The 25,017-nt window shown below is 36.4% G+C and overlaps 1 protein-coding gene across 2 annotated transcripts in view; it reads right to left on the bottom strand.

Moving 5' to 3' along the window:
- Positions 1-20,485, bottom strand: part of smad6b (SMAD family member 6b) — a 39,995-nt gene extending 19,510 nt beyond the window's left edge. Inside the window, exons 1-4 of one of the 2 annotated variants that reach the window (XM_028451487.1) lie at positions 19,638-20,485; positions 19,238-19,559; positions 8,650-8,706; positions 7,832-7,909 (exon numbers count right to left, since the gene is read on the bottom strand). In XM_028451487.1, the coding sequence (XP_028307288.1) occupies positions 7,832-7,909; positions 8,650-8,706; positions 19,238-19,559; positions 19,638-19,943 (763 nt within the window). In that variant the 5' untranslated portion in view covers positions 19,944-20,485. Of the gene's footprint in view, positions 1-7,831; positions 7,910-8,649; positions 8,707-19,237 lie in introns of both variants that reach the window. The other variant, XM_028451486.1, reaches the window with a different exon arrangement.
- Between the last annotated feature and the right edge of the window lie 4,532 nt (positions 20,486-25,017).

Genomic DNA, 25,017 nt, shown 5'->3' with positions numbered 1-25,017 from the left:
TCTCAACAACTAAATTGCGATATTATAAAGATCTGCTACTCTACATCCTTCTGCTAGATCTGCAGCATTTTCCACAACTTATTTTTACATCAGTTTCTGTTTCTTTAGTCAACGTTGATGAATTTTACATTTGATTGAGATTAAAAAAAAAGGTTTGGTAACCCGTGTAACCTCCTTGGAAAGTCACTAAATCAAGTATGGAAGGCCGTCCATTAATAACTGTTGTTTCTACTCTATCCCACTACTATGAACAAGCACTTTATATGTGATGCTGACGACTTCCACAGGGTTGATGGAGCCTGTACTGATGGCAAACAGGAGCCATGGCCCTTTACGAAGTCAATCAGGAGCTAGAACCTCAATAATTAATGGGAGTTGATTGTTAATAAGGTAACCACTCCATGCATTTTTCAGAGACTGAAATCCTTAAGTAACTGCATATAAACTTTTTAGCCTCGCTTCAGATTCAGGGCAGCGTCTGTATTACAATGAAACAGCAAAAAGTTCATATCAGAGAGAATGTGTCTGACTTAAGGCAGTGGTTCTCAAACTTTTTTGGCTCAAGTCCCCCCTTTGTCTGACTACAACATTTTGCTAAGAAAACTATTTAAAGACAACAATAGATCATAATGATGGAATGAATGAGTGATAACACACATTTTATAGAATCTAATTTTGTAAATAAGTGTAAAAAAACAGTATTTAGTGCAATGGTTCCCAACATTTTTTGGTATCGTGACCCTAGAAGAATTTCTGATGACCCCAAAGACCTTTTTTACTAGAATTTAAAGTTTGGATAAAGCAATTCCAAACCGCCAGAATTAAAAAATTCTTAAAGAAAATTTGTCTTATCTTAGTAGTGGTTGATGTGTAAGACACGACCTTCCCAGCTGCTGGTTTATAAATCTTTCTTTGTGTTTTATTACACTTGGCAGCAAAAAATACGAACATTATTGCGTAGTGATGCCCTTTATTTTGAAGATTCTCCCTTTTGAGCTTTTCTATAGCATTCCATTTCTAGTGCAAATGATTGATATTGGAACAACACATCATCCGTAGAGTGAAACTAACCTGTCTCACGACGGTCTCTTTTTTACCAAAAAGAAAAGTGTAGGAAAGAGTTTAACATGAGGACAATCCTCAATGATCACAAACAAAACAGGTCTGAAACTAGCAACTAGCCAAAAGCTATATTCAACAAAGAGAAACATATCATTACCTCAATCCAACCCTGCTCTGTGTAATAGTTAATAGTTAGTATCTGGCCGTGCAATGTAACCGTGGTGTTGAATGACAGCGGGAACAACAGGTTTACAGAGCAGTAAACCAAACCTACTTATTCAATGAAATGGCACCTATACTTCATTGTGTTTAAAAACATCAAATGTGTTTTATGTATTGCTAACACGTTTTGATGGTTTGCACATTCATTCAAACACATTTAAAGTACCTTTTTTTGGCAATTTCATGATTCATGGAGAGCAAAAATGTGCTGACAGCATCTCCCCAACGACCAGATTTGATCTCCTCTTGGCCACTTTACAGTGACTTTTGTGGAAAATGACATAACCAAACCCTTAGTATTATACAGCAGTGGTTCCCAACCTTTCTTATCCTGTGTACCCCTTGAGACTTTTTGTCATACCATCAGCACCCCCTCACTCATACGTGTTCATGATTCTCCAAAAGTAGAACATAACAACTGGATATTTTTATTTCATCTTCATAAATTGAACAATTAATATTCAGGCATTATCTTGTTATTTAACTCAAATTAAACATAAAATTATGTTGCCTTTAAGGCAATAGAAATGATAACTATAAGAAATAATATTATAGTAAACATGTGTATTATTAATACTAATATATTATGATTATATTGTCATAAAAAATAATAGTTGAAATTAGAAAAAAAAGAATAAATAAAAATAATAAGTAATATAAATAAATAAATACTAAACAAATATATAACATACCTGTGTTATATATAACTTTTATGACATTTACCACAAAAGGAGCTTCTTTGAATATGTCCTCTTAAAACAGGCATTTAAACTTTGAAAACAAGTCATAGTGCACACGTACCATTTTATTGACGGACTTATGGAATGACTGACAATATTTTACCCCTGGTTGGGAAGCACTGTTATACAGTATATGATCTTTTGAACTTGCATTTATAATTCACTACATTGAATCATATTAACCCCAGAAAACAAACACGTTCTCTGGTGTTAATATGTAACAAGTAACAAGCAATTTTAAGCTACCAAAGGCAACAATTAGGTTGACTGATTTACAGTATATATGAATATTTTTGATATACGCAGTGGTTCCCAAACATTCCACAATGTAGCCATTAGGGTTGGGCGATATGTCTGAAAAACATATCACGATATAAGTGTTTCATATCAGTCGATATCAATAATTATTGATTAGTTTTTTTTAACCTATTCAAGATAAGAACAGAAATAAAAAAAGTTAAATTTAAATACTTTTATTTTAAACATAATCTTTTGAAAAGAGGTCAACAAAACTAAATCAATTAAACTCAATAAAAATTAAAAAAAAAAAAAGTTGAATGTACAAATATAGACATTAAATAAATGCTTAATTGAAATCATGAGTGAAATTATTGGACATTCTATATCGCATATATTTTTTTTACTGATATTGAAAACATCTATATTGCGATATATATCATTATCATTTTATTGCTCAGGCCTAGTAGCCATACAGTGAAATCTGTCCCTGGATTTGATCTATCCTGTTGAGGAATAATATTTAAAAAAAGAATAATATTCTGTAAGCACACAATAAAACACGTTAATCAGAATTATCACCTGGTTTATTTAACTAATTAGCCTCCTGGCATTGTCAGTGAGAAACAATCTCTTTTATTTTGGAAAAACAAATCTACCAAACATTAGTTGATTGAACATATATAAATAATACAACATGTTTATCACCCTGAAACTGTATAATATAACTCGCTACATCTTTAATGAGAGGCTGGGGGTGAGAGGATGAACTCTGTAATGTTTGGCTGAAGTTGAGAGTTTGAGTCTTTTAATCGTTCTCTACGCAAAATATTTTTCTGTATTTTGTTTTCACGTTTGTCAACGCTGAAAATCAACTTTCACACAAGCACGTGGTGGCAAAGCAATGTACAGTAGCTCTTGCCATATTTTGGCTTTTTTGATGAGATAGTTTCTCTGTCACCACTAGAGGGCAGTCTAACAGAGGACAATGAGTAGTTAGTGGCAATGCATGGAGGCTCCTGACTGCTGCTCTATTTATATTCTAGTTTACAATGTTGTCACACTATTTTAAACCTTTTTTCACGTAACCCCTATCACAATTTGTGTACCTCTAGGGTACCCGTAGCCCACTTTGGGAATTTCCAAATTTATGGGAACACAGTCGTGTGATATATTGTTTCAAAGGTAATTCAACATAGATTATGATTATGCCTCGCACAATTTGATTAGGGTCCCGAGGGGCCCATCCCCCTTTTTTCAGCAATTTCCATTAAAGTTGTTTTCTCGTTTATTTGTGAGTCAAATATTGCGACAGTTGGTGGTATGAAATTATTGACACATACTAATATATGAATGGGGTCCATTACTCCATATGTGCCACGGGGGTGCCAGGGGGCCCCATTTTTTACTTGGTGGAACCGAATCATTTGACTGAATTCTCGAGAACATGGTACGTGCTATTCGGCACGGAGACGATCACCGGGCCCGGCCATAGTTCATCAGAACTTGTTTCTCCAACTTGACAGTGAAAGCACTAACACGGGTCCCTCCAGAAATAGACAAAACATTTTTCACAACTCTGAATCAAAAACAGGACTTAATACTGCAAATGTTTGTGAGTTTTTACTCAAATTACACACCACAAAGTTTAATAGAAAACTTTCTACCATGCCAACCCCTCCCTGTAGGGTTTTATCATTGTGCAATACAGGACAATGCTCAGTGGGGATTTTTGTAGCCCACGGCAGCAAACTGTACTTAATTATTTTAATGTAGTACTAGTACACACACCCGCGCCCCCAGACTCACTTTTAAGAGCTTTACTTGTTGCTTCATGTATAGGGGTGGAGTCAGGGTCCCATGCCACGCACGCACACACACACACACACACGCCATCTAAACTGAAGGGTTTCAATTTTTTTTATTCTGTTTTTTCAGAACAATTTATAAATTTTTGCAGAAAATATAAATTCTTACAAAATAAATACTAATAAAAAAGAAAACCATAACGAAACAAAATTGTATGTCAAAAATAAAAATGGAATTTAAAATAACAAATAAGCTACAATTAAAAGGTAGATATAAGTTGTACGGACATGGATTATTCTGACTGCTCCTTTTTAATTATGTATATGTCATATAAAGATGTATAACAGCAGCAGTGTCACTTAATTTCCCCTCAGGGATCAGCGGTTTACTGAATCTGAGCAGGTTTATTGATTAAGTTTTGACCAACTTAATTTAAATGAACCTAATTTAAATTATCCGGTTGACATCATTCCAGACAGTAATGATTAAACAAAAACAAATGGACGCACCCTTTTTCTTGTTTCTGAATCCAAATTTCCCTTTTGGCTGACCACAATGTTTTGCTTAGAAAACTATTTAAAAACAACTATAAATCATAACGATGGAATGATATACAGTATATATATGTAGAAAAAACTCTAAAATTGATTTAAATCTTTCAGAAATTTCAGGTGTACTGACCCCAAGGTTGAAAAAGACTGATAGTTCTTATCATTTTCATCTCATGCCTGGGGTGGGACCAAGACACTCTCTCTCTCTCTCTCTCTCTCTCTCTCTCTCTCTCTCTCTCTCTCTCTCTGGTTTAGACAGTGTTTAAAGAGGCCAGGATGGAACAGGGGCAGTAGGTACACCTAGCGAGTGGTCCCCAGAAACATTTCCCCATAAAATACACATTCTGTCAACTTCTGCGTTCAACAGTGGATTTCGTTTTCATTGGTCGATTTCACGATTCCATTAACGTGGATTTTAAGGCCCTAATTAACCAGCTAGAATCTTAGAGTAGAAATGCAGTGAAGACTAGAGCTGGGCACTATGTTGATATTCAGGACATAATGACTTTTTGATTTTTGTGATGTAGAATATTACAATATCGCCTATATAGATATATTTTTTATTTTATAGCTTATTTTGTATTTAAATACTCTTTTTAGTAGTGGCTGCTTATTGTTACTTCTTAAAACAGCAATAAAATGACAGTTAGATGGATTGATGAGTGAGTCATGAGAGAGAGAGAGAGAGCGAGAGAGAGCGAGAGAGAGAGAGAGAGAGAGAGCGAGAGAGAGAGAGTGTAAAAGTAACAAACAGTCATGGATATTTCTAATTTCTGATCATGTCTCACAAACTGGAAATGATATCAACTGTAGAAATAAATCTATTAAGGAGGAGGCACTAAACACTGTTTCATTCAGTGAGCAGGTTCTTTAAAATGTGTGTTTATTTCGTCATTAAACTCTGTAGATGTTTTGGTTTTATAGTATTCTGAGCAAAATGCTGTAGCTGGACAGTGGGGGTACTTCAATTCAGATACAAGAGAATGGGGGTACATGAGCCCAACAAGTTTGAGAACCACTGATCTAAACAAGTCACACAGAAGTCACTCATACGTGCTGTCTCTTAGGAGAAAAAGTAGCATATATTGATGTGACTGAAAAGTGTCTTTCTGGTAAGACTTTAAGATATAAAAAATATCTAGATTTACAGCATATACTGTATCGCCATTTTGGGAAAAAATATTGAGATATGAGTTTTGGTTCATATCGCCCAGACCTAGTGAAACCATACATCAGAGTGTGCGATTTATAATGGAACATGCTTTGACCAACTTAATAAAGGCACAGTTTGGTTCCCACATGAGACACCTTGTGGAGCATCGTTTCCCAGTGTCCGTTTACTGAGCGTGTCAAAGTGAACAACCAGCAACACAGTGGGAGAAACCCAAGTCTAACACGACGAGATCCTCCCTCACCACAGTCTCTGAGGAATTGTGGTGCACGCTCTGACAAGCCCCTCATTTGTTGACTCAGGGAGTGTCGCCAGGCCATGCTGAGGTGGTGACAGCCTGTGCTGGGGAGGGGGAGGGGGGGCTTAGCTGACTGAGGTGGATTTTTTAACTGCTAGGGTAGCCACGTCACCTTCTCAATGCCTAGGCCTCTGAAATACAACAGGAAATGCTTTTCCCAGCTAGTCCACCTCAAAAAGAGAACTCTGACCCCCGTTAACCTGATACTGTGCAACAAGGGAAGCCCCGCCTACTTCAACACCCTATAGAGGAGTGTTTTCATTTTAAATCAGAGGACAGGACTGTAATCTTCTACTAATTCACAGGAGCAGCTCCTCCTTCCATCACAGATAGACTCGTACGCCTGAGTTTGTGCACACACGTGTGTGCGTTTTGTGTGTGTTTCTGAGTAGACTTGGATCTTATTACAGTTTGATCCCACTCAAATATTTCTGAAAGAAAAACAGAGGAGGGGAGGCGAGCACACACGCCCTCCGAACCTCTACACACTTACAATTTATCTCTGGACGCCTGTAATGCTGCGTAATGAGAGAGAATGAAGCGCTACATTAAAATAAAACTACTATTCAACATCGGTCACCTTTAAGGTTCTTCACTGTTTACCTTTAACAGAGGATATACTGTATTTGGCCCTAAGTAGATGTAAATACCTTAACAACCCTGACATACTGTATGCACAACATGCAGAAACAGCAATATGGACCGTCAATAAATAGTTAGAAACTAAAATTTAAGAAGCAAAGAATTGGAACATTTTTAAAACACACATACTGCATCACTTCCATTAGACCGTGAAAAAGCTGCTCCATGTTGGACAATAAATACTGTATCTGATCCATACCTTTACCTTTACCTCCCACGACTATTCAAAACAATCAAATACGTCGACTTTGCCAACAAAAATATTAAAAATCACCGTATGTTCCAAACGTGTTGTTTGACAAATGACTTTAGTATGTGCAGATGTGTAGCTTTAAAGAGAAACACCATCTAGAAGTCATTCATTAAAGCAGAACTAAGTAACTTTTTCACCTTAATAAATCCTCCTCATAGTCCCTGTGTGGGTAACACAAGTGTTTATGGGGTGATTGGGGGGTCTTTCATCCCCCCCTGCTGTCTCTGGCCAGAAAACAGCAATTGCAACTTTCCCTGCCTCCGACCCGGTCCCAGTTCCTCAGCTCTGTTCTCGTTCTAGTGACAACACGTACTGCTTTACGACAGCACAATACACACTAAAGGTGCGTTCACACCGAACGCGACTGTAGCGACTGCAGTCACTTCAATCGCCTGTGATGAGTCGCTTGAACACAGTGGTGCTTTTTGGTCACTTCACCACTCCAGTGAGGTCATCACCAGGGAACGTGTGTGTGTGTGTGCGTGTGCGTGCGTGCGTGTGTGTGTGTGTGTGTGCAGCAGGGTGACAGGGGAGACAACTGGCTGATCACTTCCTTTATAAACAGCGTCGTTTTTACGGTATAAATGTTACAAAAAAGTTACTAAAGGATGAGTTCTTTCAGAATGTAGACTTATTCAAGACTAACCACTTGAATTTTGCCCTGGTACGTTTAGGAAGCCTTCTGCTGCTCATCTCACTGAAGCGGGAGGGAGGAGCTACTGCCTCGGGGGTGCGGAGTGTTTACGACAGTGACATAACCAAAGGGGACCTTTAGGGGGAGCGCTAAGCGCAAGTGACTTTGTTCTGCTTTAATGTAATTAATCAAAATGCTCCTAACACACCCACCTGAAAATTCCCCCGGCGTGATGTTTGGTGAGCTGGCTGCCTCGGTTTCAGTGTAAGACAACGTGGAGTCGGACAGATCTGTAGAGAAACATATAGAAATGAGATCATGTTTACAGGCGTTCAGACGGTTATTCTCCAAAAGCACCATGTGCAGCACATCCACTCAAACGATAAGTGTTGGTTGACCACATGTCGAATAAATCTGATAATAAGTTTATCATCTAGATTCCAGGTTCTGATGTTCTAGATAGAAGTTAAACCTTGATAAACTGACATTCAGCCATAATACAGAGCAGAGCAACTAATTATCCAACTGTATAGATAAATAAGAAAGATACATATTTACCAAGTGAGTCAGAAGTGATAAAAGATGATTGATAATTGATAGATCACTCATCTAAGAAGGGTTCCTCTTTCATGCACCTAAAGTTTTTCATTCCAGCTACACATTTGATTACACCCATAACTTCATACGGAATCTGATATTAATTGTGGAGGATTTTCTTGTCAATCTATATGAAACAACATTCTTATCTTTTATTTTGAAGCAGCATATTTACCTTTTGCTTTAATGTACACCCACATTTAAAGCTTTTTGCCACATTGACCACAAAAATGTTTCTTCTCGTTAACTCAGAGCAAATAGCAAAACATCCGAGTTCTCTCGATATCACAAACAGGAGGAGCCGTTATATTTTTACTCATCCACTGTCACAGGGAACTATTAATATTAGGCTAAAACGTGAACTCCAAATGGAAATCCACAGCTGAAAATGACGGAGAGATACAGAGTAATGTGTAAGGTGTGAGTCACCTACCCAGTGGCTTGTGTTCTTCATTGGGAGAAAGCCTTGAATAAGGGGGGGGAGGAGACTCTGTAAAACAAAACCATAAAGGAAGAAGGGTAAGCATAAGCAATGACACGCGAATATGAAGAGAAGAGAACAAGAGAACTGTAATACTTGAAATAAATTTAGCATTTCTCTTGTATTATCTCAGATAAAAGTGCACATTGAACTCTCGTTTGAGAAACACAAGCTGTGTTTCCATTACCCTTGGAAATGTACATAATCTAAACAGAGCAATAAACACTGGTAATGGAAACACCTGAATTTAAAAAAAAACACTCAAATATTGCGAAAAGTTTTGACGCTTTCATGAGGAGGAATTTCAGACGTTTCGATATTGAACTATGTCGCAAAAGCGCTATGAAAACACTTTTTTTGCAAATACAGGTGATAGAACGTGACACACCTGGTCACATGACCACTTCTCTCTGAGTAAACATGACAGGGTAAGTGTGGACAGATGAGAAGACCCAGACATTTCTTCGCGCTAAACTTAAAAATTATTACTGCCACATTAGACGTGAAACAACAAAGGAATACAGTGTTATAAGGAGGTTCTGAGCGTCCGTCTTTCTGCAACCCTAGCCCAAAAGAACCTTCAATGTAAACATGTTGAAAGTAGAATTATACTTGGTCGACATTTAGAAATATTACTTTTATTTTGCAAAAATCTGCAATGGAAACCCAGCTATTGTGTCGATTGTTGAGATAAAAACCTATTTATAAAATTAAAACAAGCACTAGATAAAGAGACTTGTGTCTGTCAACTTTTTGAGTTTTTAATCATATTTCAAAAACATTTCTCTAGTGGGCCCTCTCATTTTCTGTGAAAAAGAAATTTAAAACCGGATTCAAAATCTGACCTAATATGACACAAAGATACCTCCATTGCATGTTTTCATGACTGAATGCGTAGTAAGTGAGACGAATGTGTCCAATTTCACTCATAATCCCGCAGCTACACGTTGACTAGTGATCATGTTATCCTGTGACTGCAAATAGAAGCAGGGCTTCATCTGAAGTGTGTTTTAATGTGTTGTGATGAACAAGTGGTTCAGATTATTATGACTGCATTTAAATCTGACAAGGCACTGGTACAAAGACAGGCTTAGCTATTGGTGAATTCGTCCAACAAGTGAATGTTTAATGGCAGTGGCTATCCGTATAGTTGCCGTATCAATATACATACTGTCTAACGGCCCTCATTGGCCAGTTTAGGTCACGTGACTAAGACTAAACTTAACCCCGTAAACCTAACCCTAACCCTAAGACTTGTTGCGATATAGGGTTATAACCTAACCCTAAACCTAACATTAACCCTAACCTAAGCTTAACTCGAAGACGCTACATACTTGTACTTCGGTAAACGTACCAATAGCACCGTGATTTGTCCGTATTGCAACCGTACGTATAGACACTTTCATGTTTTATCACCCGTTCAAACGTGACACTGATTCTCTGGTTCGCTGTAAGTAAAAGTTTCACAAATAATATTTTTGGACCATATTGCATATTTGCATGGTATTTTTTTTATTATCATAAATCGGGAGGCTTGGGTCAAACGTGTCATGAACGGATACATGATAATAAGGCTGCACAATTAATTGAATTTCAATCGAAATTACAATTTTCTCCTCCACGATTAAATCGACCTGATCGTCTGCGATTTTTCCATTTAAAATGTGACTCTGCTGCTTTTCTAATCAGGCACTTTCTCAACCCCAGTAGTCAGTAAGCCTAATGTTCTCAACTTGTCTTTATATGCTGTATTTGTTTTCAATGAGTTACACTCTGTAACAGTGCATTTATATATTATATATTATATAGTTAGCCCATAGTACATGTGAAAATATTGGGTACATTTTAATATTTATCATTATTCTTGTTTAAAGCAGTTAAAAAAAAAAAACAGATCATTTTGGCCATAATCGTGCAATAATAATAATAATAACAAGAAGACAGTCATCAACATCCTCCACCACATTGGTTGTCATTATAACTCACAGCCTTTTCCTAAATGTGCTAAATCTAAGAACTTAGATGTGTACATAAGAAAATATTATCACATCAGAATATAAAATTACTAACTATTTTAAACAGTGTGTAAGAAAAGCTCTCCCCTTTGAAGATACCTTGAACAGAGTAAAAAAAAAAGGAAAAAGGGCAAAAACTCAAATAACAATAATTGCACGCTTCTCATTTTCGAACTCCATCGAGGTATTGATACTCTGAAGCCACACATCGAATTTGGTAATCGTATCTTAAACGATTTCTGATAAAAGCTGTTCCCTTTGAAGATGCCTCGAATACAGTTAAAAAAAACAGAAAAAAGAAAATCACACGGGAAAAAATAATTGCGTGCTTCTCATTTTCGAACTTCAACAAGCTATTGATACCCTGAAGCCACACACCGATTTTGGCTAACGTATCTTCAACGGTTTTTGAGAAAAGCTGTCCCCTTTAACTCGGATGCACGGCCGGACGGAGCACAAACCTATATCCCCCTTAACACTTTGTGGCGGGGGATAACAATACATCAATTTTATGTTGTGAGTTTTTTGGGATAACAGTAGTTGACTCTATTAACTCTATTCTATTTACCGGTAGCATGTTAAGTACAATTTTGAAACAGTTAATAGCCAGTAAAGTCATCTAAATAAGGAAACACAATCAAATCGAATGAAATCGAAAGAAAACGGAAACAAGTAAAATCGTTGCAGAAGTGAAGCGGAAACGGGTAAAACCTCAAACTAAATTGAGGAAATTTTAAAAACAGAAAATTGGAGGCCCAACTCTAGACACATGTATGAGTGGCTGCTATGAGTAGAAATAACTATGTTGGAACAAATAATGGATATTTTGAAATAATAGAACCGTGTGATTCTTTGCAGCATATAAACAAACATGCTAATAAGTGCTTTGAAATGTGTATTTAAAACAGCTTAACACAGCGCCAACCTAAGCCCTGGCATGGAAACTACAGCTTTTCAATAATTCAGTTTGAACTCTTCCAAACGTTGATCATGGTTTATCTTATTGATAGGGATGTAACGATTAATCATAAGGCAGTTAAAAATCGATTCATAGGTATCACGGTTGATATCGATTTTCTGGAAATTGAATCGCAGTACTTTTTTTAACCAGCAGAGGGCGCTATCCACAAGTGTAGGCGGCGGGCGTAGCCTGCTAATACTTTCTTTCTGGCCACCTTCTACTCTTAAATATGTTAATAAATGATTCATTACCCCTTAAGCACCGAAAGAATATCTGTAATATTACTTGAATATCTGTAAAAGTCACGTTTTTCTATTAGCTCTGTCTGCTAGCATAGCATCTCTTCTTCACTGCAAGATATCTGCATGCCAACCGACCACTGTGTTACCAGCGCCCTCTGCTGGTCCAAACAAATATGACGTAAATCAGTGCATTCACGTTTTTTTTGTTTGTTTTTTTTTAAGTCCAATTGTTAAGGCACAAAATACATTTTTCAGTTGCACTTTTAAAAGAAAAAGAACTATTATGCAGTTTTGCATTGTTTATTATAGAACCAGAATTTAAATTAATAGGCTTCATTTTCATTTGTATTATTCCTTTATTTATTTCATTCAAGATTTATTTTTAGTTAAATTGCATTGTTTTGAATAGTTTATCAATGAATTATTTTGACAATGAAAAATAAATATAAAATAGTATAGTATTTTCTAGTTTTTTTTTCCCAAAAAAAAATTTGTCTACAGTCCCATTTTGTAAAATAAATCGTGAGAGAATCGTATCGTGAACCCAGTATCATGAATCAAATCGTATCGGGAGTTGAGTGAATCGTTACATCCCTACTTATTGATGATCTTCAGCTGGTTTGAATTTGACTAGTCTTGACTACTAGCATGGTAAAGGTGCAAACAGCATTACTTTCAGCACATTTGGTTCTAATTACACACCTAAAGCATTTAAAATTGTCTCCTTCAAAAAAGTTGCAGGAAACCTTTAAAACTAACTTTACTGCCTTTGATCTGCTGTTATAACAGCATAACTTATGGTCATAAAAAGTGAAACGGTTTTGGAAAAAACCCTGTGAAGACATCGCAGCACCAAAATAGTCATTTAACCAAATACCCAGAAAGAGTTAAACACACAAAGACTGCAGTGTTTGTATAGTGATTCATTTCATCAACATACAAACTATTTCAAAGTAAATGTGGGAACATTAAAGCATAAAGAGCAGAATACATCTCAACTCCAACTGATTTTGTCTGCTCTACTATGGTGTTTTCCAAACTTTATTACCCCATGTACCCCTTAGCCTTTATTTCTTATCGCTAGTACCCCTTAACTCATGTTATACATTATTTATTTGTGTCTGCAGGCTCGTCAAAACTCTTTCCTGTGTCTCGTCAAACATTGACCACAAATTTAGACCTTTTTTTTTTTTTTTCCATTTATTTCTGATGTTTTGCTCGTTTTAGAATTTGAACTTTACCTTTTGGTGAATTTTAAAGAGTTTGTGCCACAAATTATTATTGATCAATGAGGAAAAACGTCTGTAACGCATATAAAAAAAAATACTGACAAATGTTTCTGTGTACCTCCTGAGAGGTGTTCAAGTGCCACAGTTTGGGAACCACTGCTCTACTAAATCTAATTATTTGGTTTACTCACAAGTTACAGAGTTAATGAACACCTTTTTTTCTATAAAAAAAAAAAAAAAAAAAAGGGCAAGTCTGTCTACTTTCTGTGAATGCATGACTGTACTGAGTCAATTATTATAACTTTGTAGTTAGTTTCATTAAGAAATGACTAAATCTTTGTTTTGTGTATACTGAAAGAAACTAAGTTTCATTGAACAATGAGTAAAATGAAATTTCACAAGAAAATGAATGAGAGGAGCACAAGAGAAGGGAAACTTTGTGTGTGTGTGTGTGTGTGTGTGTGTGTGTGTGTGTGTGTGTGTGTGTGTGTGTGTGTGTACTGTGACCTCGCCTACAGGGAAAATGGGAAGGAGAGAAGCAGAACAGCAGCGGGTCCTTTAAGAGTGGCAGCAATAATTGCCAGGATCTGAACTCAGTCACTCACATACACAGCTAGTCAGTCTGGCGCCAGTCGTATGCAAACTGTATATTATCACCACTCCTTCACTTAAATAGCATGAGGGGACCCACTCAGGACAAAAGGGCTTTTAAAGCGCAACTTGAAACTGATCTCATTCCAAAAGTAAAATGCCTGACAAAACAAAACCAAACCAAACAAAAGGGAAAGGTTTTGGTCTTCTTTAATCCAAGCACTCTGCACTTTCTTTTCAAAGTCTACCCCAGTCTACCCCTAGGGGTACGCAATGGCACTACAGGGGGTACTTAAAAGAGAGAGAGAGAGAGAAATTAACAAATGTAATCATAAAAAAAATACGGGGTTTTACAATGTTTGTTTTTAGTTAAGAGCAAAATATACATAATAATAAAAAGAACAGACAAACAACAACAAAACACACAAAATGACACTAAAAACACACGCGCACTAAGAGAGAAAAAGACGCAGACACAACAAAATACACAAAAATAACAGAGAAACATACAAAAAGACATGAGAAACAACCAAACGACACCGAAAACACACACACTGAGAGAGAATAATTCAAATAATACCAACGACACACAAAAACTACAACAAAAAACACAAAAATAAGAGAAGAATATACAGAATAATAAAAAAAAACGGACACAAAATGACACAAAAACACACAAAATGATGATGATTATTACTATTAGTATCATTATTATTATCAGAAATTATCAGTCTTGGTCCCACGTTAGGAGGGAGATGACTGTAAATGATAAAAACTATAGAAATAAATCGATTCAGGAGGAGGCACTAAATACTGTTTCATTCCACTTATTTACAAAATGAGATTCTTTAAAATGTGTGTTATCACTCAGTCATTCCATCATTATGGTTTATAGTTGTTTTTTCATAGAATTCTTAGCAAAATGTTGCAGTCAGACAAAGGGGGGGGGCTTGGATTCAATAGTAAGAGAACTTGAGCCAAAAAAGTTTGAGAACCACTGCTCTACCCAACAAAAATAATACTATATTTGGTTTCTAAGCCTAGCAAGGACATTGAACACAAGTACATACAGTATTAAATTGAAACGTGTTTGCCTATTTTCATAAAGTCAGATTAACACACAGCTGCACACGTCTACTTTTCTTGCATCTCCATCTGCAAACAGTCAAAAATCTGTGATTAAGGTCTTGATTCAAAGCACTCCTTCTCAAATAGCGTGAAAGAAATAGCAGCTCCATCGGCTACACATGAGCGCATGCGAGCTATGTCTACTACGAGCCTCGGTCTCAATAAGGGGTACGTGCCTCTCTATGCAATCCATCTGAGGAGGGGAAACTCACCTCAGCAGATGAAAGAAATGCCAAAGTTCTCTTTGTGAATCACACGTTTCACTTCAAACCAACACAAAGGCTTGATTGCAACCTTTAAAGTCTGTATAATCAGTTCTGATCAAAGGGGTAAAAACACTTCAACACGAGGCCCAAGTCCACTTCAGTTTGAAGATATTTGCACCATTTGAACTCTAATATTGTTGGACTTCGCAGCCAGCTGGCTCTTGTAAACATGGATGTGATGGAAAATCCACCTCTTGAGCCAATGAGAGAAGACAGAAATACTGACGCTCGCATCTTTACACATGATACCAGGCGTAGTCACTGGGTCAGCGGGGTCGACTGGCCCTGGGCTTAAGGTTTTCCGATTCGTAGGCGTGTCCACTGCCAAAACACAATCTGTTTAATATAGGTCAGGGGGATTCTGCCATAGATAGCTCATTGATTGTGGAAATAAAGCTCCATCCTCCTGCACACACTGGAGATGAACCCGAACCTCTGAGTGACAATAAACAATCACATTCATAAAGTCCTGGCTGCAACTGTGTGTGGGGGAAGGGTCAGGAGCTGAAAACAGCTGTAGTGACAATCTAGAGGTGCTGGAATATCCAGAGCCACTACAGCTCTACTGTGACAGGTCGAGTAAATACAGTGGATTGTAAATGTCTACGCCTGCATCTGTTCAGGTCTGTTCAAAACAATAAATGACTATATAAAGACACCAAGTTATATATCAATCTTTTCATCTGCCACAATAATGTGATTTAAATGAAAATACCTCGTTCAGGGCGTTTCTTAGGTGAGATTAAAAAATAGATTAATTAATTACAGAGCATAATTAATTAATCACACCATTTTTTAATCTCTTGACAGCACTAGTATTTAGTAGAGGTGTTCCGATCCGATATTGATATCAGACATCGGTCCAATATCAGCCAGGAAACAAATATCGGATTTTATCGGACTGCATCTAAAATCTGCGATATAAGCTCTCCGATAAAATGTTCCGCTTCAGCACTTCTATCCATAGGTGACTGTGGTTCACACTCCAATAAAATAACCTACTGTTGTTTTATAACATTCCACACAACAAAATGAGTAATAAAAGTATGTAGGATTTGTGCTGATATCGTATCTGATCAATATTAGTCTCGGCCGATATGCAAGGCTGCAATATCGGTATCATATCGGAAGTGAAAAAGTTGTATCGGGACATCCTTAGTATTTAGTGCAGTGTTTCCCAACCTTTTTTGGATCGTGACCCCATTTTGATTTCAAGAATTTCTGGCGATCCCCAAAGACATTTTTACTGCATTTTAGTTGAACTAGATATATATTTTACAAAGTGAAAGTATATAAATACAGTAGTTTAAGGTTATATGTCGTTTTCATTTTGTTTTTAAAGAATAATAATGAAAACATTTCAAAAATCTATTTTCATTTTTCAGAAATTTCAGGCGACCCAATTTAAACTCCAGGCGACCCCACATGATCACCTCACCTTGTTGTTGTTTTGTGTGTTTTTCTGTTATCTAGTATTTGGTCATTTTTTGCTGTACTTGTGTGTAAGTTATGAGCAATTTTGTTGCCATTTTGTGTTTTTGAGACATTTTTGTAGTATTATTGCTGTCATTTTGCACATTTGCTGTCATGCATGTGTATTTTGTAGTCATTTGTGTATTTTTGTTTTCATTGAAGTGTTTTTGTTGTATATTTTCTTGTAATGTGTACAGTGTGTTGCTTGAAGTTTCCACAATAAGATGAGTATCACCACTCATCCAAAAGCCTCCTCCAGTCCTAAACTTGTGTTTATAAGTACCATATATACATATTATATTATTGAATGAGGGCTGATGACACTCTTACATTTTAAACCAAGCTTACTGACCTTTATCAAGACTACTCTGACGTTAATAACTGAAAACGACCACACACTGATAATGTTTTCATCGCTGAAGAAAGATAGCTTCGGTAATGATTTACTATTTAATCAAATGACCAACCTTTTTCTAGCCGACTATGAAAGTGAGACAAACAACACCACAAAAAAAAAAAAAAAAAAAAAAAACTGGGTCATGGACAAAAGTTTTGTATTTCAAAGCATTTAGATTTTAACAAACTAATGAATATGTCAACTTCACTATTTATTATAGGGAATTTAGACACAGTGAAGTTTCTTTAAGTTATGGTACTACATGTAGTAGAAAAATGGACTTTATAGAGTTTTAAGGGAAACACCAGTGGCTTTAGTTTGACGCTGAAATTGTTCACTTCCAGAAAAGGACAACATCAGTCGTAAAAACCAAGGTGTCAAACAAATGGCTTGGGGGCCAGATTTAGCCTTAAGGGAAAAGTTAAGTCAATAGAAGTGGTTTTTAAACAGTTCATGGTGGATGTTAAACAATGTAACAATAATAAGTGTTAGGGTGTCCTGATTCGATATTGATATCAGATATCGGTCCGATATCAGCCAGAAAACAAATATCGAATTTTATCGAACTGCATCTGAAATCTCTGATATAAGTTTTTAGCGTTTTTGTCCCCGCCCTGAGTTGTTCCCACCATATACTGACAGGAAAAAAATAACTGAAATGAACTTGAGTTGTTGACTATTGTCCTCTGTTTGAGTAACATCACTTGATCAAGCCTTTTCTAACATTCTACGCTACAAAATAGCTAATAAAAGTATGTATGATTTGTGCTGATATCGTATCGATATTGGTATCGGCCAATACTCAAGGCTGCAATATCGGTATCGGAAGTAAAAAAGTTGTATCGGGACATCCCTAATAAGTGGTCTTTACAATATCATTAATACATATAATACATGTGTTGTTTTTAAGCCTCCCGGGGTGTGATATTACATAATGGGATGAAACATTCTTACTCGTGGTGATAAATTATAAAGTGCATAAAACTATCATAACGTGTTTTTTGTTGTATTTTTTTTTTTACAATAATTAACATGTTGTAGATAAATATTAAACTTTCATAACTTACATTGGTGAAAAGTGTGAATAGTTAGAAATTATTCACTAAATCAACTGTAAATCAGACATGAGAATCTTGCAAATTTTGCAAATTATTTTAAAAAAATGATACCTTAAAGTACTTGAGTATTTTATGTATGACTTACTTGTACTTGAGAACAATTTCAACAAGTAACAGTATTTCTACAGGATTAATAGGAGATATATTATCAGTAAATCTCCTGACATGTTTCGACAGTCAACTGCCAGTCTTCCTCAGAGGTAGTATGCCTTGATGTGTCCCTACAGTTCTCTCATAAGGAAAGCATCAAAACATTTTCTGATAGATGAATCATATATAAATGAAGTCCATCTACCATTTACCATACATGTCAGGAGATTAAAATTTTCATGAAAAACCAAAACCTTAACATATCTTTGCACCTTTGGTTCTGGGCTATCCTGGTGGTGCAGTGGTTCTCAAACTTTTTTTTAGCTCAAGGACCCCTTTTCTCTTATTTTTGAATCCAAGTCCCCCCTTTGTCTGACTACATTTTGCTTAGAGAACTATTCAAAAACAACTATGGAGCATAATGATGGAATGAATGAGTGAAAACACATTTTTAACAATCTCATTTTGTAAATAAGTGTAAATAAACAGTATTTAATGCAGTGGTTCCCAAACTTTTTGGATCGTGATCCCAGTTTCAATATCAAGAGTTTCTGGTGACCCCAAAGACATTTTTTGATCATTTTTTTTTTAGCTCAGATTCTAATTTTTTTTTTTTTCATTTTTCACTGCATTTTAGTTAAACTAGATTTAAATTTCACAAAGTCAAAGTATAGAAATGCAGTTGTTTAAGATTGTGTGTTGTTTTCATTAAAAAAGAACTATAATTACAAAATTTAAAAAAATCTATTTTAATTTTTCAGAAATTTCAGGCGACCCCAATTAAACTCCAGGGGACCCCACATGGGGTCCCGATCCAAAGTTTGAAAAACACTAATTTAGCTCTTCAATAGATTTATTTCTATAGTTTTTTTTTTTTTTTTTTAATCATTTCTGGTCATATTACGCCTGGGGTGGGACCAAGACTGACACTTAATGTACACGCACCCCCATTTGAGAAACCCTGTCCTGGTGTTTGTGCCTGTGCACCATGCGTGACCCGTAGAGGGTGTTTGGGGGTTGGGGGTCCTACCTGGGCCACAGAGCCGGCTGTAGTGGTGGGGGTTGCAGCACACCGTGGGACTGTCCGGACTCCCCCAGCTCCTACACTCACAGAGCGGTTTGAGCTGGGCCGAGCACTGGAGGTCGGACCACCGGTACAGTTTACACACCAGCAGCTGGGGGGACGACACATGGCCGCCCAGCCTCAGCTCGCTCCGGGACACCATCACACAGTCGCCGGTCCCTCCCCGGGACTCCACCGCCTCCAGTAGGGTATCCAGAGCCCGCTCCTTCAGCCTCTTCAGCAGAGCGTGTGCGGCGGACTTCAACTCCTGGTCCTGGGTCATGGGCTCCAGAGGGCCTCCGTCATCCGCACCCAGGTTCCTCAGAGCCCGGTGACCCGATCCCGGAGCCTCTGGAGCCCTGGGCTCAGACTGGTCCCGGTCCCGGTCTTTAAACAGGCAGCACGTCACCGTCCTACACTCGCTGTCCTCGGTCACTACTTCACCCCCATCTTGGTCCGACCCCTGGAACCCCGACCCACCCGCTACACCTCCAGGCTCCCTCAGCTGAGACCCGCTGGGGGTCATCGGTCTGAACTCAGTTTTGGGGATTTTCTCCGGGTTGTTTCCGCACAGCTCGTCCCTGTGGGGGCCACTTCCATCTCCGTCTTTATCTGGGACCAAACGGCTTCTCCAGAGTCGCCGCACAAGACCTGAGCGTTTCGTCCTGAACATACGACAACTTGACCAACTATGAGGAGTATTTTTACTCTAATACAGACAGAACCGAGTCCTACTGTGGGGGTAGAACATCAATGATGGTCCAGAGCCGTGCAGTGCACCATGCACAGCCGACTGACGAGCACCGGGGGCGGAGTGGCACCATCAGACTGAGGAACCGGGCTCCTCTGGTGCATCTACACCCGCACACACATGCACTGCTCCGGGCACACAGCGGCTCACACCGAGCCCGCACATCCAGCGGATTAATGTCACACAGAAACACACACAAACAACAACATACTCAACTCACACTAAAATACTACTGTAACATCTACTTTCTGTGGCACTTCTTTCAAATCCCCTCGAAATGCACAAGAAGTCCGGATCCTTTGCAGATGTGAGAACTTTAAATTAAATCCCAAAATCCATCATGAGCCAAAGTTTAGTGCATGGAAGAGACTCGATCCGATCCTGTTCGTTGGTCAGAGCTGAACCAAACTGATCCTTTTCTTTCTGCGATTCTCGCTCTTTTTCTTTCTCCCCCCCCCCCCCCCCCCCCCCCCCCCCCCTTCTCACACACACACACACACACACGCACACACACACGCACACACACACACACACACGCACACACACACACACACGCGGGGCCCCCGAGGAGAGCTCTGGAGCCATTGGCTGACTACCATCATGTGCTAGTCTAGACACTTTGGCGGCTGTGAGCTGCACTGATTGTTGCGCAAACAAGGTCTCAAGTTTCTTTGACTCTTTTAAAGGAGAAACACCATCAACCTCACAGGATCTAAGTCGGACTTTCTCTCAAACTTTGTGACTTTCAGCTGTAATTACTATTCTAAATCAAATCAAATAAAAGAAGAAACTCAATGTGCTTTAAATGTGTTCTTTGTATATGGAGGTAGATGTGTCTCTTTATTATTCAATATTAAAAAAGAAACCTTTAAAAAAAACAAACAAAAAAAACAACCTGTTTACTTCAATCAAAAATTTATATTTTCAATCAAAGAAAAAAGTGTTGAAATGCAAAAAAATTAAATAAAATAAAAAATTGAGACCCAAATAATTGCAGCTGAAAGCCTTTTTTTCTTGAATTGAATATACTATTATTTTTTGATTGAAGTGGGGTTTATTTTATTGAAAAGTTTTTATTTTGATTGAAATGATTTTTTATCAAAGTGTTTTTTTTTTTTTTAAAAAGGGTTTTTTTTTAATTGAAGTTATTTTTTTGAGGAAGAAGTTTTTTTTTTGATTGAACTCTTTTATTGAAGTAGGTTTTTGTTTTTAAAAATTAAGTTTTTATTTTGATAAAATGTTTTTGTTTTATTTTGATTGAATCATTTTTTTATTAAAAAGTTTTTTTCATTTAAGCAATTTTCATTTTCTTTTTTTTTAATTAAAGTGATTTTTGTTATTGATTGAATAATAAAGACACAAATCCACCTGCACATTTGTGTCATTGCCAGAGACAATTAAGATTATTATTATTTTTCATTTGATAAAAAACAGTTTTTGTTTTATTGGATGAATATGTCTACAAAGACGAGTAGCCTATACAAGTAAATGTACGGTATATCTAAAGGCTTGGGTGTTTTCATAAATTATATTATTAAACAGTTGTTTATTCTCTGTAGTTTTTGTGTGTTTTCTTGGTTTTATTTAAATTATTCTTTCTCGGTAAGTGTTTTTGGTGTCGTCTGTTTCTTTTCTCGTTTTGTATGTTTCTCTCTGTTATTTTTGTGTATTTTGTCGTGATCTTGTGTATTTTTTCTCTCATTTAGCGTCTCTTTGTTGTTGTTTTGTGTTGCTCATAATTTTTAGTATTGATTATTATTTCTAACCAAAAATAAACTTTATAAAACCCCATATTTTTAATGCTTTCATTTCTAAACTTCTACATGTACCTCCATTTGAGCAACACTGTTATAAGCCAATACTACTCCTTTTTGGACATGTTGGGTCTATATTATTATATTGTATATTGTATATTGTAATTGTTGTTTTGACTATTCTCATTAGTTTTGTTTGCTTTTTCACTCCGTTTTTAATTTTCCCGTCACTTGCAAAATACGAAACAAAGAATTAATTCATTCCAAAATAAAATTCAAAAGGATTAATTGTCCTTTAGCAGGCTAAACACTGCTAAACCAACACTGACTGCTTCATGCCTTTTCACGCAGACAAATACATGTTTTATTTAACAATAATGTTTAAAAAGTTAAAGGTATTGACATAATTCTTAATAAAGAATAAACGTGTTATGTGTATAGATTATTTATATATGTATATTAGTAAAATGATCATTTAAATCTATTCCAGGTGAATTAAGGTCAGATTGTCTATTCACACAGAATTGTGATCATGTAGAAAAATACTGCATTCCACTTGGTAAATGCTGTAAAAGCAAATTTTAATTCAATTATTTTATTACTAATATTATATAATCACTCACTTGTGAAATGTGTAATAAAGCACGCAAAATTATGATGGATTAAACCAAAAATTATGTTAACGTTAACATTATTATATAAAAAAAAAAAAAAAAAGAAAAATTACCGTCATAGCCGATGTGTTCAAGTTCAAGTGTTTTTTTTTTTTATATGGCTATTGTACTTTTTTAAATGCATATTTAAAGACGCTTGATATTTTAATGATATTCTGAAACTATTAATATCCTATGCTATCCCACGGGTTACCACAAGGGTTTTAATTGGCAGCAAAGAGGCAGCATTTTTAAAACAGGTTAGTTTTAATCTATGGATGATGCAACAGACAGAAAACAAATGCAAACAAACAAATGCAAACAAAAGCATATTTTGTATTGAAGTGAGTGGTTTGCTTCTTATAAATTTACATTTTTCCATTTTTTTCAAGCTTTATTGGCAGCTCGTCTCTGCGCTCCACCAACTCTCCACTTTCAGAAACACCAACAGAATAAGCTTTTGGTAACACTTTAGTTTAGGGAAAACCTATAAACCATTGATTAGTTGCTTATTTGAATGCAAATTAGTCACATATTGACTCTAAATTAGTCATTATTAAATACTTATTAATGCCTTATTCTGCATGGCCTTATTATACAACCAGTAAACCATTAACTAAGAGTTTTCCCTCAATATTCTCAGAATTATTACTTATTAGTAGTAAGTAAGGAAGTTGTTGTATATGAATTATGATCTCAAAATGCTAGGGTTAGGATTAATGTTAATCCTAATCTTAACCCTAAACCTAACCCTGTTTGGACTGCGAGACTGCCATTAAGTGTATGATAAGGCAATCATAAATAATTTTTTTGCACAAACGTGGCATCAGTCTACAAGGTAAAAAGACCTAGTTAGCTGCTAAAGCTAATGCTGCTAAAGCTGATGCTGCTAAAGCTAATGCTGCTAAAGCTGATGCTGCTACAGCTGATGCTGCTAAAGCTAATGCTGCTAAAGCTAGTGCTGCTAAAGCTAATGCTGCTAAAGCTAGTGCTGCTAAAGCTAGTGCTGCACACAAGCTGAAAATTCCGCTTTTGCCTGACGTTTCAACAGTGACAAAGGTCAAATTTTGTAAACATGAATCAGCTGATAACTGCTGTTTCACTTAATCAGAATCAGAAAGTACTTAATTTAAATCTTAATCAGTTATAATTGGGAAAAAAAAAGTTCAATAAACACATAACTTTAAAAAAAAAAAATGATTTCAAACGTCTTTACAATCTGGTTCAACTCTCTGCACAATAATATTAAGAAATAAAGAGAAGAAAGAGGATCTTTTGTGGCGTATACAGTAACTTAAATACACAACGTTCATTAACCAGAAGACTTTGAAGCCACACCCACATAGTTGGTCCAAAAACTGATTGTCATGAATACAATTCTGACAAAAAAACAACATTTCAAAAATCGAACTAATAAAGACTAATAATTAACCAGAGGTGTAAAGATGTACTGTATACTGCTCAAGTAGAAGTAATGTAACTTGATTCAAATTGTGCTCAAGTACAAGTGCAAGTCATTAATACATAAAATACTCAAGTAGAAGTAAAAAGTAGCTCAATTAAATAGTACTCAAAGTAAAAATTACTATACTTTCAACCCCCACGTTTATTTTTGGTAATACATCTTGCCACGGTTCCCTTGGATACAATAAACCTCTCATGTATAAACCTAAAAAGGAAGAGACCAAATCTACCACAATTGGAAATTAATTAATTAATTGTTTTTAAAAATAAAATAACACGAATGAATTTAATTTAAAATTTAAAAAAAAAAAAATCCATATATACAACATATGGATTATTTGATTGTTGTCTGGTCCTTTCATTTTTTTGTAGTTTCACAATGTTTGTTAATCATTTAAAAACCAAAAAAATAATAATTTTGTTTCATATGTTTCATATCAAGCTTTCAAACATTTTACCATTTAAAAAAAATTAAATCGAGGATTATACTGATACAAAAAAGGCTCAGACGCCCACACCAAAATATTAAAACCTATACTGTATGTTCATTGATTAGGAAGCCTAACATGGTAACTAATAGATGAGAAATAATTTAGATGATAGATATTTGTTTTTACTGTATTTTACAACTGATTTAGGACCTGTTATCATTAGAGATGCTAACAGAAAGCTAACACAAGAGGAGGTTAATTTTTTATTTTTTTCAAGTTCAGTAATTGTAATTGAAATTTAGTCATTCAGAACGTATTGTAATTGACTTCCTGAGGATTAAAAAATAATTCAAATTTAATTGTAATTGAAAAAAAATGCTGGTCACTGTAATCGTAATTGAATTGTAATCGATTATGGGTGAAAATGTAATTGACCCCAACCCTGCTTTCAATCCATTATTTTCACCTCTGTAATTAACCAAGTTATAATAGTTGCACACACACACACACACACACACACACACACTGAACCTAGTGGTGGACATCCTAGCAGCTCAGCACCAGTAGAGCAGTCTGTGCCAGTGTCTGAACTGGAGTCAGGTTTCCCTGGCAGGCTCAGGGCTCCAGGGCTCCAGGGCAGAGGGAGGTTACTGAGGGTGGACACAGGGGCCCTCATGCCTGCACCATGCACGGA

The sequence above is a fragment of the Gouania willdenowi genome, chromosome 6 (assembly GCF_900634775.1).
Source record: "Gouania willdenowi chromosome 6, fGouWil2.1, whole genome shotgun sequence".
Classification (NCBI taxonomy): Eukaryota; Metazoa; Chordata; class Actinopteri; order Blenniiformes; family Gobiesocidae; genus Gouania; species Gouania willdenowi.
Note: the sequence above shows the minus strand (reverse complement) of the source record. Positions and strands in the feature narration are given on the sequence as shown.